The sequence below is a fragment of the Babylonia areolata genome, chromosome 4, assembly GCF_041734735.1.
Source record: "Babylonia areolata isolate BAREFJ2019XMU chromosome 4, ASM4173473v1, whole genome shotgun sequence".
Classification (NCBI taxonomy): Eukaryota; Metazoa; Mollusca; class Gastropoda; order Neogastropoda; family Buccinidae; genus Babylonia; species Babylonia areolata.
Window position 1 is genome coordinate 19322389 of NC_134879.1, and position 15663 is coordinate 19338051.

General features: G+C 36.6%; 2 protein-coding genes across 2 annotated transcripts in view; one reads left to right on the forward strand and one right to left on the reverse strand.

The window, feature by feature from the left end:
* LOC143280929 (uncharacterized) lies at positions 1 to 13370 on the forward strand. Its single transcript, XM_076585714.1, has 4 exons — positions 1 to 157; positions 2069 to 2166; positions 2808 to 2947; positions 5593 to 13370. Exons 1-4 carry the CDS (start codon positions 79 to 81, stop codon positions 5738 to 5740), a joined length of 465 nt encoding a protein of 154 aa, XP_076441829.1. The 5' UTR covers positions 1 to 78; the 3' UTR covers positions 5741 to 13370.
* Positions 6582 to 15663, reverse strand: part of LOC143280928 (inositol-tetrakisphosphate 1-kinase-like) — a 25263-nt gene continuing 16181 nt past the window's right edge. The window contains exon 10 of the mRNA XM_076585713.1: positions 6582 to 15331. Coding sequence (XP_076441828.1) covers positions 14931 to 15331 — 401 coding nt within the window. The 3' untranslated portion in view covers positions 6582 to 14930. The remainder of the gene's footprint in view (positions 15332 to 15663) is intronic.

The following is a 15663-nucleotide window of genomic DNA, read 5'->3' on the forward strand; positions in this document are numbered from 1 at the left end:
AGACTGCAACTGTTCTGACTTTACCGTTCAGCAAACAGAACCGCGCTCAAGGCTCATCTCCAAAACAAGTGTTTATGCATGTATCTGCAATTACCGATTGGTAAAGTCAAAGAATCACACATGGCTGTTGTGCCATCGTGGGATGATTTTGCAAAAGGTAACGAAGAAAATGTGATCGTGTTGATACACCGTATCATACTGTGATAGTGCTCAGCTGACTTGAGACTTTGATTTCCAAATGAATTTAAAATTAATGTGTCAAGTGAATGACGATCCGAGATGACGAAAATGCTGTCGAGTGCTCCAGAGAATGGGCGAGGTTCGCCCATGGAAACGTATCATAAACACCAAACGAAACACAAACACCTACTTGAAGTTGAACTTGAGTCGAACACATGTTCCTTTGCAAATAGCCCCCATACTGTAAAATCACCCCGGAATAGATATCAACTAAGTTAAAGATACAATATTCAGACAGAGACAGAAAACCCAGTGATTATTGCATGCCGGTTCAGCATTTGTATGTTATTGTTTTTTAAGTAGCGCTTCAGTTCAGTTACTCAAGGAGGCGTCACTGCGTTCGGACAACCCATATGCGCTACACCACATATGCCAAGCAGATCCCTGACCAGCCCTTAGGCCTTGAGGAAAAAAATAGATGAAGTATGGATAAGTCGTTGAATCAACAATTAAATAGAAATAACATGTAAAAACAGAAAAACAATTAAAAATAAATAAGCAAATAGATAAAGACATGAAATAAAATATATGTTGGTAAAAAAAAGAAATGATTAATAATGTGAAAAACAATGATGACAATATTGATAATATGAAAAACAATGAAAAACAATGATGACAATATTGATAATATGAAAAACAATGATAACAATATTGATAAATAAAGAAATAAACAAGCAAATGTAAATAAACCCATACACACACACACACACACACACACACACACACACACACACACACTTATACACATGTATATACACTCATTCACATTCTGTATTCCATAGCTCCCACAATGCAGATATATACACACACCCCACCCTCAACTCACACACATTCCTACATATCACAGCTTTCACAACACGGACACAGGGAGACAAAGACAAGCAGTGCAGGAGACAATAACTTTCTAAAACAAAAACAACAACAAAACTACTGCACTGAAACCAAACACCTATGTACACTCTCTGAACATAAAGAGAACTATGAATGGCTTTAATGTCTTAGACCAACTGCTCCTATCTTGACAATGATCTAAGAAAAAGATTTTCCTGATCAGAAACATACACACACATGCACTCACACACACACAAAGCTCTCCTGACACAAGTGTACACATGCACACACACACATACTGCCACCGATTTGCTGCAAGAGGGATGGGAAAAGATCTCTGATGCTTGTCTAGCATGTTGCTGAGTCTAAATTTGGGAAATCCCAGAGAGACTGTTCCGTTTTGAAGAAATTTGTGCTATATTGGTTTGGAAATGATGCCAATATGAATATTTGTTTGATTTGCAAGGGATCATGCTCTTCCCTATCTTTCTTTCTGTGAAGTAATATATCCTTGTACCTGGCTTTTGAGGAACTCTTTCACTTTTTTTAGGTTTTCAGATTTCCACAGATGTAGACTGCTCATTATTGTTGCCAGCAAGCCTGTCAGCTCGCTAATGTCCCTTAACACCTGCATGGCTGGGGCAGTATAGCCATATAAGCTTTTGAATCTGAAAGTTGTGCATTGCCATGGTGCTTTTGTAATCACACACACACACGTACACACACACACACACTCACACAGCCACATACAAATGCATGCCCATAATTCTACACTATGCTGCAGATGTTACCTTTTTTTTTCTTTTTTTTTTCAAGAGAAGACTTTGACGATCCCTACTTGTACACACACACACCACACACACACACATATAAATGTATATACGATATATATATATTAATTCATTCATTAGGTGTTCAACAATAGCAAAGGCATTCTGACTTCATTAATGCATGTTTGCATTCTGACAATGAAGACAAAAGTAATTTTTTTGTGCAGATCATTTGCTGCATAGCAACCTGTTTAGTGGAGTGTGCCTGTTGTCAAAGCACGGAGATATTGTCTACACTTTTGGCCAGCTGCATAGTTTAACCCAGGTATGACTATTGTTTAGTCTCACACACACACACACTCACTCATACACACAGAGATAGAGATCCACTCTTTATATATTCATTTTAAACATGTTTCAGATTCATGTTTGCTTGAAGTTTTGACAGGTTATGTTGTTTTGTGCTAACCATTACACACAGGTTGAAGCACACTGCACAAATATGCACACATGATTGGACTCGCACACAATTACACATACATGAATGTATTCTCTCTCATCACTATGAGTGGCACTTTTTTTTCCTGTTTGCTGGCTTGCTTGTGTGTACGTTAGTTTGTGCATGTTCTTGTGTGTGTGTGTGTGTGTGTGGAGGGGGTGGGGGGGTGATGGGGGTGGTGGTGATGGTGCTTGTGTTTGCTTATGCAATCGTAACTGAGTATGCAATCATAATTTAATGTGCGTGAAAAATGTATTGGCTGAATTATTGAATTGATTCTTACTTGATAACATAATTATTTTTTTAATAAATGTTTTACAGTTTAACTTTTTGTATGATTATTTAGATAGTTATGAGTTGTTGTTTTTTTCTTCTCGAGGACTCTGCCACAAATGTCAGAAAGGTCATAAAAATTTGTATTGAAGCTAAAATAAAGGAAACTGAACTAAATCTCTGTGTGTTAACAGGCTGAAGCCAAGCAGTTTGTGGAAGCATTCAGTTCCACATCTGTGGCAGCCAATGAGGCACGAATCCAGAGAGGATTTTCTGTCACCCCCACAGGTCAGAGAACAGCCCAGTTCAAAATCTACTCCAATACATTTTGCAAGTAAGTCATACTTTATTGGGGAAGTATTGTTGGTAATCAAGATATAAAATTACTGTTTCATAGAGATTTGGAACATATTTACAATTATAGACAGAAAAATATGATTTTTCAATTACTTTTGAGCTCTGTTTTTGTCAGTCTTGGTTTTCATAATTGACCAAATAGTGACATTTCAGTTTCAAGTACACATCAAAATATGTGGACTAATCCATGTGTGCTACACACCTTTTTAAAATATGGGAGTATTAGGGGAGCAGATGCCTGATGGTGATCTATGTACAGGCCTAGTCCACTGGTCAGACCTCAAAGAGCTTTCAGAATGCTGAAAAAAAAGGATTACAAGATCTTTGATAATAGATGACCTTTAATACTTGAGAGAGCAATTAAAGCAATAGCAGGTCCGTACATGTAGCCCTGTGAGATCGAAAAAAACAGTTTAACTGTTTGGTTGTGTTCTATATCAAGTTGAGCTGTTTGTATGTTTAAGTGTGTGGCTAGTCCAAATGAGAGACAGAAATCATAGTTTCGTGGTTAGAGCATTAGACTTCTCTCCTGTGGGTCTTTGAGGCCTATGGTTAATTCCCAGCAGCACCTGTTGTATTCAGAGTGGAGATTTTTCAGTCTGCCAGCTGGTAAAGATATGTGCTAAAAAAAAGGAAAAGAAAAAAAAAGATAGAATATATGGCCTGCAGTTCATGAAATTAGCGCAGTAATTGAGAAGTTGTAAATGCAGAAGTTGGGTTTCTTCTTGTGTTCCTAGGATGCCACTCCCATGTTCATTTTTATACATGTATAATTGGACTTTTACTGTGATATGTATGATAGTTTTTACCCCACCACACAGGCAGCCATACTGCATTTTGGAGTGTATGCTGGGTATGTTCTTGTTTCCAAACCCCACAGAATGTTGACATGGATTACAGAATCTTTTAACCAGTAGAGTGCCTATAAGACGTCAGCTGACGTCCTACAAAAAGTGTTGCCATAGTGCATAGTGCCTATAAGACGTCCACTGACGTCCTGCATATGTTCCAATTTTTCCTTCTTTGGAGTTTGGTTCAGTTCACATGATTGGTTTGAAAATGATGGTGATTGACAACAACAGTGATGAAACTGACAGCCCCTTTGATGGTAATTCAGTCCATCCATCCAATCAGACAGCGTTTTTGAACAAGTGGCTATGACTGACAGAATGCGTGCAGAGAGCGTTGGAAGAAGGGGAGGTGAGGAGGAGGAGTGATGTAAGATGATAGGTCAAATGCCAGCCAGAGGTCATCAAGGGGGTGTGGCTTTTGGGAACCAGTGTTCTCACATTTCAGTGCAGACTGCAGGAAATCAACAACTGGCAAATGCTCCACAATTTTCACAAAACGCATGGACGTGAAACATGTGCTTTTTCTTTTTAACGCTTTTTTTTCGCTGAATCAGATGGATGACTTGTTTGAAGAGGTGGCAAGCCGGATGCTCAGCAGACACTTTAATCCGCCCATGTGCAACTTGAAAGGAATGCATGTCATCAAAGAATGTCACCCTCTCACTTGCAAACGCTCTTTACTGTCAAAAAGCTTGCCAGCTCATTTTCTGAGACCGTGATTGACCTTTCATGTTGACTTTACCCACTTTTGTCAATGTTGGGATAGTAATTTACTTACATATCTGCATGAGCTGTGATTTGTTTTTATGAACTTATAGCCTGTTTTAATTTCTTCTACAGGTATAATCTGACAATAGGCATGCTATTTCTAGCCGTATTTTGTTTCTTTTCTTTATGGATGTCATTATGTAGAGGTGGAAACAGACTTTTTTGTTGCACAAAAATTATTATCTTGACTTTACATGCCTGAACAGTTATCTACAATGAACCTAATTGGGAAAAAAGCCCAGAAGCAGAATCTGCACTCATTTTCCTTCACGAAATGTTTACTTTCATTCTGTATCACCCATAGCTTTTGTGCTATAATTTTTTGTTATTCATTACCCCTGAATCCTCAAAATTCTCTGGCAAGGGGCGAGCACTTTTTTTTTTTTTTTAATAATTTTTTTATAAATACAAAATTCTCTGGCACTGAACTGGTTGATAATTATGTATATTTGAACTTCTGCATACACATAAAGGAGGCTTAGTTACTAGCAGGTCAGCACATATGTTGACCTTGGAAATCAGAAAAAAATCTCCTTATTACTCACTAGAGGCACTGAAACAGGGGATATAATTCAGGCAACCCAGGCAAGAATCCAGTGCTCTGACCATTCGGCCACTCAATGAGTTGAATTTAACAACCCATTGGTTTGCACCATTAAGGTCAATGCTTGGGTCTTGGACAGATGTCGTCCTGATGAGAATATTTGTATGAAATTCATGGATTATTTCAGGTTGCTCATTTAGCCAGCTGTGACTTCCACCTGCATGAGTTGACAGTTACTATACATTTTTAATAAATCATTATTAAATAAATTGACTAGTGAATTCAATGCACTGTTACTATGAATTATTTGTATTGTTATTAAATCACCCCCTGTGACATCAGTCCATTGTTATCATAAATCAATAGTCATGTTTTTAAATTGACGCACATCACATCAAATAATTGTTATTAAAAATCATCAGTATTATGACACAGCTGCTTTTTTCCTCCTTCCTCCAGCATCTACTGCACATCCAGTGACAACCGCCTGGGTCTGACTGTGAACAAGCTGCCCTACGGTGTACTTGTGTGCTTGTACAGTTACCCAACTACAGCTGCCATGGCTGTGAAACAAGTAGAACTCTTTTGTGACAAACTACGGTTATGATATTAAAAAAAAAAATTCTTTGTCTTGTCATATTATTTCCCCCTAACCCTTTGAATGCATTTAGCCTTCTTTTTTTTTCATGCCCAGAGCACATAATTCAGACTGATCTGGAATGATGATGATGTTGGATGCATGTATTTATATGTGCTTGTTCATGTGTGCATTTGTATGCAGACTTTGTTTTGCTGTGTTGATATGAATGAATCTTAATAGGGCTTCTGAAGTGCTGAGAATCTGTCTCAATGATCCGACTTGTGGAAAAGTTGAATATTCATGATCCTGTGTGTGTATGTGTGCTTCTGTGCGTGTGTATGTGTGCTTCTATGTGTGTGTGTGCATATGTGCAGGTGTATGTATGCATGTTAGTATGTATGTATGTATGTGCTTGCAGTGTGCTCCTGAAACACATTTTCACCTGACAAAATCATTTTACAGAAATTTCACTTGTCTGCCTTGGGCATAGCATTGATATTTATCAGAACTTTGTTGTTGTTTTTTTAAATCATCAACAATGCCTTGTTACTGCAGTTTCGATGTCCTTTGTTATTTCTGTTTCGTTGGATTATCCACAAAGCCTGATATGTTGTCATTGCATTTTTTATATGAAGTTGGAAAAATACTTCTGTGCACATGAACCAAAGTGAACATAATTATTGCAGTTTATTTATTTATATATATGTACATAAATTACACATATATGGCTGATTCTCAATGATTGTGTACATGACTTTGTGTAGGCATGTGTGAGTGCATATGCATGTGTACATGTGTACTCAAGCATGCATATTTAGGAGTGTGTTAGTGCACAAGCAGAAACACTTCTCAGTGCATCACAGGCAACTGAGTTCTAAGTTTTATTGAAACTTGTGCTACATGGCAGCATTTAAAAATAACAACCAAGACAACAGTAAGAGCTGGAAAGACCAGTTGTCTGCCATTTTGATGAGCACAAATAGATAAATCTTGACAGCAAACATTTTGTAACGGTTACATAAACAGCAGTAAACCAGATTGTGTAACACAATATACTTAAAAAGCTGATTGTGAGAAAGTTCAATAGGACTCAGAAAAAATAATGTTGAGTAAATGTTCATCTGCTCACATACTAAAGAAAAGGAAAAAATAAGAAGAAAAGAAAACCATGCATATAATGCATATGTAGGAGTTCATGTCCTCTACAGAAATACATTCTTGAATAAATGTGTTTCTACCTACATTACAGGTATTGTATGAAATGGTTTTGTGGTGACTTGATGAATTACTGCAAAAGAGGAACAAACTTCTTTTAACAGCACAAATCATTTTGCCTAACATTAATTCAAACTGAGTGCAGCAGACTCTTAATACCATACTTCTGATGTAGGCCAGTATGCCAAATGTTCCTGCTTTACATTGATGAAAGGCTTTCTCATTTTAAATCCTCCTCCCCTTTCTCTCATTTCAACTTGAAGCTTATTTCTTTTACCAACATGAAGTCTGTCAGACGAACTTACTCAGTATCACTATCCTGTTCCTATCATCTGCTATTCAGTTGTAATTAAATGAGGAATGTAACTGAAAATCCTTTCACCATTTATGCATCAGTCTCTCAATTTCTGTTAAAAACTGCTTGTAAAATAACATGAAAGTGAACCAATTACAAACATGCTTGGAATTGTTCACTTCTGCAGTTAAATGAATGCTCTAACAGCCTTCATTCAGCTAATGTTTCCACTTAATCATTAATCATTAACAATAAAATGTGACAAGACTGGCATTTGCTGCTTTGACAAGATAGCTTAAGATCAATAACTGAGTAATGCCCTATCGTTTGAAACTACAGTGTGACAAATGGTATGTGAGTATGCATCATCATGACTTCCTCATTCTTATCAAGATCACATTCTGGGAAATGAAACTGAAAAAGACAGTAAAACACTATTCATGTCTAAGAAACAAACAATATTCACTTGTTTAGTCTGCAGGACAAAAGAGTTTAGCTGTTTCCATACAAACCACTATAAAGATTCACTTCGGTACAAAGTTCTCTAAATATTTTCAACAAGACACAAAATATAATGGTAATGTAATAGATTTTAGTCATGCATGTATTATCTCAGCAGAAGCATGTCCACACATATACTGCAATCTAGGTATAATTTTCAACTTATTTCATTATTTGATTATTAAAAATAAAACGGAAAAAACCCAAATTCAAACAAAACAGGATTAACCACAAATGTAATGGTTGGATCCAGCATTGAGAAAAAACATTTGTCACAAACTTAGTGCGGCCAGGGTTGGCCAACCTGAAGTGGCTACAATAGCGCAAGATCTTGGAATATGTCATTCTGTTTGGGTTCTGAGGCAATTCTTAGCATAAATGTACACTGAATCCTTCTGATGGCGCCAGAACAGTGTAACAATGTATCATTCATGTCTTGTAAGATAAAAAAAAAATTCAGTTTCCTTATTCCCTTCAGATCATCACAGTTTATCAAAACTATATGTTAAGATCATGCCAGTTGAAATAAAAATGTGTGTAGGGATTCAGTAAAGCCTATTAACCCCTTGCCTGCCTTGGGATGTGAGACTTACGTCCCTTTTGTTGCACAATAATGCGTCTCTAGGACGTGACTCTCACGTCCAATTTTCATCAGCAATTCATGGTTGACAGTTAAGGGAAACAGCCTACTTTGTTTCTCCCTGTCTTCTAAAATATTTGAAGATTGGTAACATCTCTTGAACTTGCATGGTCTGCACTGTATGACTGACAGGCAGTAGGAAATTCCCAAGTCACTTGCATACATGCTTGATCAAAATGGAGTTGTCTAGCAAAGAATTATCTTGGCTCATTTTTCAATGGTTTACAGCTTTAGAAGTAGCTCAGGAATGACTGAAAGATATGGAAAGTGGGGGAGAAAGTATATGTAGTGGTGAGGGTACTGGTACAGGTACAGATCTGGATAATGACTAACTGTCATGACCCACTTAGTGACACAAGAGTGAAAGTGACAATGATGTATGGTCTGTGTCTCCAACTGATCAGTCTGAGCCTTAGCAGGCCAGGGGCACAGTGAAAGTGAACATGTATCATTTGCCAACACAACACTGTCACTCTATGTAGCAAGAAATGGACGGTGGATAGGGTAATGGGATGGTGAGTCAAAATGGCCACCAGACGAGGAAGGAGACGGGAGGGCGGTATCTGTTGGCCGGGTGCCAACACACAGCCAGCTAGTGAGTATCTTTTTCCATCCAGCTCTGATGCAACACTGGTCCACAGGCTCCAAATGAAAACAAATCTGACTGGAAATCCTGGAATAACTGTGATGCAGAGAATTTTTAACCACTTGATTTCATGGAAATTTTCTTCGACTAAGATTTAAAACAACAACAACAGTTATACCAAGGAATTATAATAAATTCATCGTACACTTATAGTACAATGTATGAGCAATCACCAAACAAACTTTCAAGAAGATATCTTTGTTTTTGAAGAAGTAGTGCACGTTTTTGTGCACTCAGGTGAAAACCCCTGAGTTTTCCCTTGGCATACAGGAATGCAAAAATTGTTAAAATGTTTGGCAGACAAGGGGTTAATGAAAATAACTGTTAGCTGATAGACGTTTACCCTCTAAACTATAGCCACAGATAATTTAAAAGAGTTCTGAAACATAATGCCATAAAAATATGTTAAAAAAAAAAAAAAAAATCACAGTTCACAGTGCAGCATGTTTTATAACTGGAGCTATATAAGGTAAGAAAACAAGAGTTATTTAAGGTAAGAAAATAGGTTTCTGACATCAAAAGGTGTGTCAATTGATTGGTCCCCAAACCTGGTGTTCATTTCCTATTGTGCAACAATTATTATTTACAAACTTCTACAGCAGTCCCAACTCCCACATTCTTTGACGCTATGGTCTACATTTCAATAACACAGTTACACTGACAAGAAAAAAAAAAACCCATGGTATAATCTTATCAGTAGATTCTTTGTATCTTAAGAAAATAAACATGCATCCTGTAATTTAAATGATCTATTTTCACAAGTAGTAATAAAAAATTTTTTTTTAAAAAGGTTATGAATGGTCCCTTGCTAAAATAATGACAAAAGCAGTCACAATTAATCATGTAATGTCAACCACAATCATAACAAATGATTTCAAAAATTAAAATAAAATGAACTGGACTTTACAACTTCATTTGATTGTGCTGCTTCTAATATACACATATTTTTTTGTACAAGACAAACTTTCAAGGAAATATGTTTTCAGATTTGAGCGTGGGAGCAAAGAAGACAATTCAAACCCAGAGGAGGTACAAGGTAGTTACTATTTAAGTTGAATGAGCAATTGTTGAAGTACAAAAAAGGATGAGAGTTTGACAGACCCATGCACAAAACCCTGCTGGATTGTTCTTGTTCCTGTTGCTTATAGACCAGCAGACCACACTGGGCCATATCAGGACTGTCAAACCATACAAATATTCAACCGTGTCAACACAAAACTGTCACATCTACAAAGAAGCGCTAAGACAAACACACAAAACACAGTATCCCAACCATTTAGCTCCTTATGGCAAATGAAACTAGGCCATGCTGAGGACGCCAGCCCTTACGCTTAATGTATCATCCCCAGATTGCAAAAAATCATAAAAAAGGAAAAAACAAAAGAGGGCGCTAGCCAGCGGGACAAAGGGGAGGTTACCTACTTCCGGGAGGTTATCGGCCGTAGTTTCGTTTTCTCCGCATAGGCTGATAGTAGTTTGCACAGGACAGGAATGTCAGACCCCTGCCGGAGTCTGCACTAGTTGGGTCACGGTAAGTATGTTATCTAAACGTAATTTTAGATAGAAAATTTCCTTTGTTGCTTACTGTTCCTGGACAAAATACCATGATACTGCAGTTCATTCCAAACCAGTGATGGAAGGAATCACTGGACAGGTTACAAGTCTCAAACATTTTTCTGACTGACCATCTCGAAGGCTGAAAAAACAAAACAAACAAAAAACCCCAGAAAAACAGCCCAACCCCCAGCCACCAAAACAAAACTAAAATGAGAGGCAAGGCCTTAAGACTCACTTGTGATACACACTTTATCCAGCCAAAAAAAATAAATAAATAAAATAAAAGATCAAAAGAATCGTTATCTGTATTTAATATCATACAGCTTCAGGAAGCCAAAAAAGAAATAAAAGGAAAAAAGATTGCAACTTACCAGCTTCGAACCAAGCACATTTCTGTTGAGAGTAAGCTGAGTTACAGCCCCAAAGTGCAATTACCAACGAAGAACTAAAATTAAGATTTAATCTTTCGGGTTCTTTTTTTAGTGTGATTATTTGGTAATGGTATTCAAGGCATAATGCTGTTACAAATGAAGAACTAAAATTGATATTCAATCTAATGGGTATTTTTTAGCATGATAAATTTGTAACAATATTCAAGGTGATAATGCTGTTTAAATCATGTTATTTTGATGTATCTCAATCATTTGAGAACTTCTTTAAAGTCCATGGTAAAGGAGATGTTGCCATTGCCTCAGGCAGACCGCAATGTGAAGCCATTTTCTCCTGATCTGCAGAGATCCATGTTCAATAGGCTTAAAGAAACTACAACTATCCTTTAAATTTCTCTTTTATTATCATTCTAGTTAATTTAGTATCCACACTGAAATATTCATGTGCAGTAAACATATCGATGGTGCAGTTTGTGTCATTGTGTGTTCTCTGTCCAGAATTTGTATTTTTCTTTTAATTACGAAAAAACAAACAAACCAGGGTCATGCTGTCTTCAAACCCAAACATCCATTGTGGTTGTCTGGATCAGGATCTTCAACAAAATAAACCATTCATGATCAAGAAATATGGCTTAATCTGGAAGACTTACAACCTATTAAGTATTACTGGTATGACTGTGAAGATATTTTTCCCTACTATATCTAATCCAAATTTGGTATTGGCAGACAAAGTATTTCCAGAGAAATGAATTTGTTAAAGTTTATCAATTACACACAGACAAACATACACACACACAGACAACTGAACATTGGGTTATTACACAGACTCACATTGTTTACATAAGTAAGTCCATGAAAAACATTTTCAATGCAGAACGAACACTCTGCTAATATCTCTTCTCCAGACCCACTTTCCCATATTCCCAACTCCTTTCCCTTAAATAAAAAAAAAAAAGAAAGAAGAAGAAATGAAATAAAAGGCAAGAGGAGGTAGGCATAAAAAATACATGACAACATGGTAGTTTCAACAACCCTCAGTCTGAAAAGCTTTTTAAAAAAAATCAAAAAACATAATGACAAAATAACTTTGACCCAACTGCACCCCTTCTTCTGGCATTCACCAGAGCTCATAGTCTCAACATTTTGTTGTCATATCTCACAACGCAGCAAGGTTTTTGTGATATTCATTACTTCCAATATGCTGTAACAGTAGTGCATATACCTCTCCAACAACCGCTATGAAGATAAAAACAAAAAAAACAAAACAAAACAAAAAAAACCAACAACATCAGCTGAATAAAACAATGCACACTGCAATATGTGTTTGGTTAAAAAGACACCACTCATGATACCAATGGGGCCCATACCACATACAGGAGTCTGACAGACAGACAAGGAAAGATTACAGGTGTACAGAGTTACAAGAATATGTGGGGGGAAATTTAGATGGGATTTACAGCCTTAAATTTTTTGATTGACTGATGCAATCCTCCAGCATGAACAAGACTTTCTAATGATAATTGTTTAAATGAGAAAGTATGTAACTGGATGTACACTCAAGAGTATGTATGTGTATGTATGAATGTGAATGTATATGTGTCTGTACACATTTCATTTACACATTAGATGTGAAAAGCCTGTGATGTGTGCATACGCAAATTCATATGTTAAAAGAAAAAAAAGGATTTAAAGGAAAAATCAGGAAACACTATGAATTCCAGCAGTAAAACCAAATTATAGGAAAAACATTATAACAGTAATTAACATATCACAGATTGTCATGAAGCAAAAAGTGCACACCCAAATAACATTTCAATCATAAGGTGAAAAAAAAAGGGAGTGAAAAAGAAAACAACAAGAAACAATCTGCTTTTCAGGTATAGAATTTTAAAATTCAGCATTAAAACACAGTGGTGTAAAGCTCAACTCCCTCCAAGACTGGAAAGGAACAAAAAAACAAAACATATATGAAAAAAGGATGGCACTGCACACATACTCTAGGGATGGCACAAAATGTAATTATTCTGAAACTACAGGGGGGGAAACAAAGGAAAACCCAAACAACCATTCCTCCCCAAAATACATAAGCCATTATGGTGAATATACCATAGAACAATGCAAAATAAACCACAATTAAATACCATGAAACTTTTATGAAATTAAAATGTCCCCCACTTGCTGTGACTGAAAACATGTTAACATCTATTTTCTAATAGTTTTCTTTTAAAATGTTTCTCCAAACTTCATCTAAAAATAATTATGGCAGTATATTTTCTACTCATTTCTCTCTCATATTCAGCTGTCAGTATATTTTCACTGCTTGCCATTTTTCTAGTAACTCTTTCATCACCTGCATAAGATCCAGGTCTATACTTGAAACTATAGTCAAGATTCAATTTCAAAACCAGAAAATAATACCCAGGTTACCAATGTACAATGTATGCAAGAAAGAAGAAAAAGAAAAAAAAAAAAAAGAAAAAAAGAAGGTACAGAGGATATCTCATTTAAGAACAACACAGGTGCTCAGTTCATATTTCCAGTCTTTTTTTGTTTTTGTTTTTGTTTGTATGGTTACATGCATTTAACAACAAATATGGAAAAATGACAGAAAAAGAAACTAAACTGATTACTATCTCTTTTAGTCCCATGACAAACAGCTGAAGTAAAATTGGTGTAAAAGTTGATTACCAGTTTTGTTCAGCTCTAATGATACATGCTTCATAATAAAATTACTGGGGGGAAAAGGCTACTGATCCAGCAGACTAGACCTTACCAACAAACAAAAATAAAATATACAAACGAGTAAAAGGTTCCAGCAGTCTTTAGGATTTCTGACAATCTAAAGTAACACCTGACATTAAAAACAAAAAGTAAACATAACAGAGAATATAACTAATTTTGACCTAGAAAAAATGTAAAAATAACAACACAAAAATTGTAAAAATAATAACAGAACAAAGAATGCAAAGAATTCTGACTTAGAAAAAAAAAGAGTAAAAATAACAATACATCTGTTTAAAAATCCAACTGACCCGAATGAAAACTCTTTTAAATGTCAAACACATACAGTGGAACTTTGCTTTCAATTAAACACAATATGAGGGAAGCACATATGGATGATAGCCATCTGGCAACCATGGGTGGCTACAGGTGTCCATATACAATTCTTTTAGAGGCAGGAGACCACAACAATAGTGACCATGGAAACTGGTTTGAGGGATCTGTACAATACCACACTGTAGTGGAACACTGCTAACAATGAAAATGTAAATCCCTGACAGCCATTAGATTGACATGAATCCTATCCTTCATCATCAACATGTCAGTTTATGTTGAGTTTCTCTTTTGAAAGAAGATGTGATGAATTCAACAGTCCAAAGCAACCAAGTCTTTTTTTTTATCTTCACTCCTAGCAGCTGAATGTTTAAAACATACAGGTTAGAATGTGACTTACAGAGTTTGTCTGACTACGAAAAATACTGATCTTTCAAAACCACAAACACTAGCTCCTTCTTTAGTCATTATGAACATCTACAATATTATTGTAATTCTTTCATCGAAAATGGCCAGAATGGCTTTGTATTGCTGGCATATCTAAATTCAAAGCCTGACAGCCAGTGACATGAGGCATGGCTAACCACAAAAAATAAGAAATAAATCGCCTGATGAGCATAGACACTTTTCCTATCAAACACTTGGTTATGATAATTTTCATGGAAAAAATCTTACAAGTAATGCTTGCTATAATGACTTGAGGTATATTCAGCACGCTGCGTGTACAACATCTAACACAAAACCCAAACTATCAGAAAGAATGCCAGCAGTGCCCTAGAGGCAAAACCAGTGTCTGATTAACATGATATTCAGTAAGTATTTTACAAAATCATTTACACCAACAAACTAATTAACCGTGCAATACAGTCAATCAAAATTCAAATGTACACTACAGAAGAGCTGCCCAACAACAGCCTGTGTCAGTGAGGCGAGTGTCTGTTGTGGGACTTCAAGTGGGCCTGGAACAGATCTTTCTCTTCCCCCTCCTCATTCAACTCACTGCTGCTCTTTGATTCACACTTTTTACTTTTAACACAAGACAAGCCAGATGACTTACTGTCTGAACAGTCAATCACACGCGACTGTTCCAGAATAAATTTCTGCGACACTTTCAGGTTTGCAGCATTGGTGGCAGCTGTTCTCTTGTCAGCAGGTTTGTCTGCAGTATGGTCCCCCATAGCAGTTGTGGTGGCAGTGGTGGTAATGGTGAAAGGAGGTGGAACAGGGGTGAGGGTGCTGGTATCACAGTTACCTTTGGTCCTCAGGCATTCCAGAATGTGGTCCCGCAGGTGAACAAAAAAGTCGTCGACTCCTTCAAAGCCTGTGCATCAAACAAAATGAACACAGTATTCCAAATTAATGAAAATCTACAACCCTTACATGACCTTAAAATTTTATTGTCAAGAATATCAATCTCTGCACTTCCATTCTTAAACAAAATCCAAACAAAAATAAACCAAAAAGAAAGAAAATATTACAATGAAAAGAAATCCAACTCTGGGGTACATAGCAATAAGTGTAGTGGCCTAGCTTTAATGTGTCTGCTTAGGAAGTGAGAGAATTTGAGGGTAAGGGGACGAATCCTACACATGCCAGTATTTTTTGTCCCTCCACTTCACCTTGAGAGGTGGTCTGGATGTTAGTCATTCTCAG

Coding starts and splice junctions, on each gene's coding strand:
- LOC143280929 (XM_076585714.1), top strand. CDS start 79: ATGTATCTGCAATTACCGATTGGTAAAGTCAAAGAATCACACATGGCT. Junction 2,167..2,807: donor AGCTGCATAGTTTAACCCAG/GTATGACTATTG, acceptor GTGTGTTAACAG/GCTGAAGCCAAGCAGTTTGT. Junction 2,948..5,592: donor TACTCCAATACATTTTGCAA/GTAAGTCATACT, acceptor TCCTTCCTCCAG/CATCTACTGCACATCCAGTG.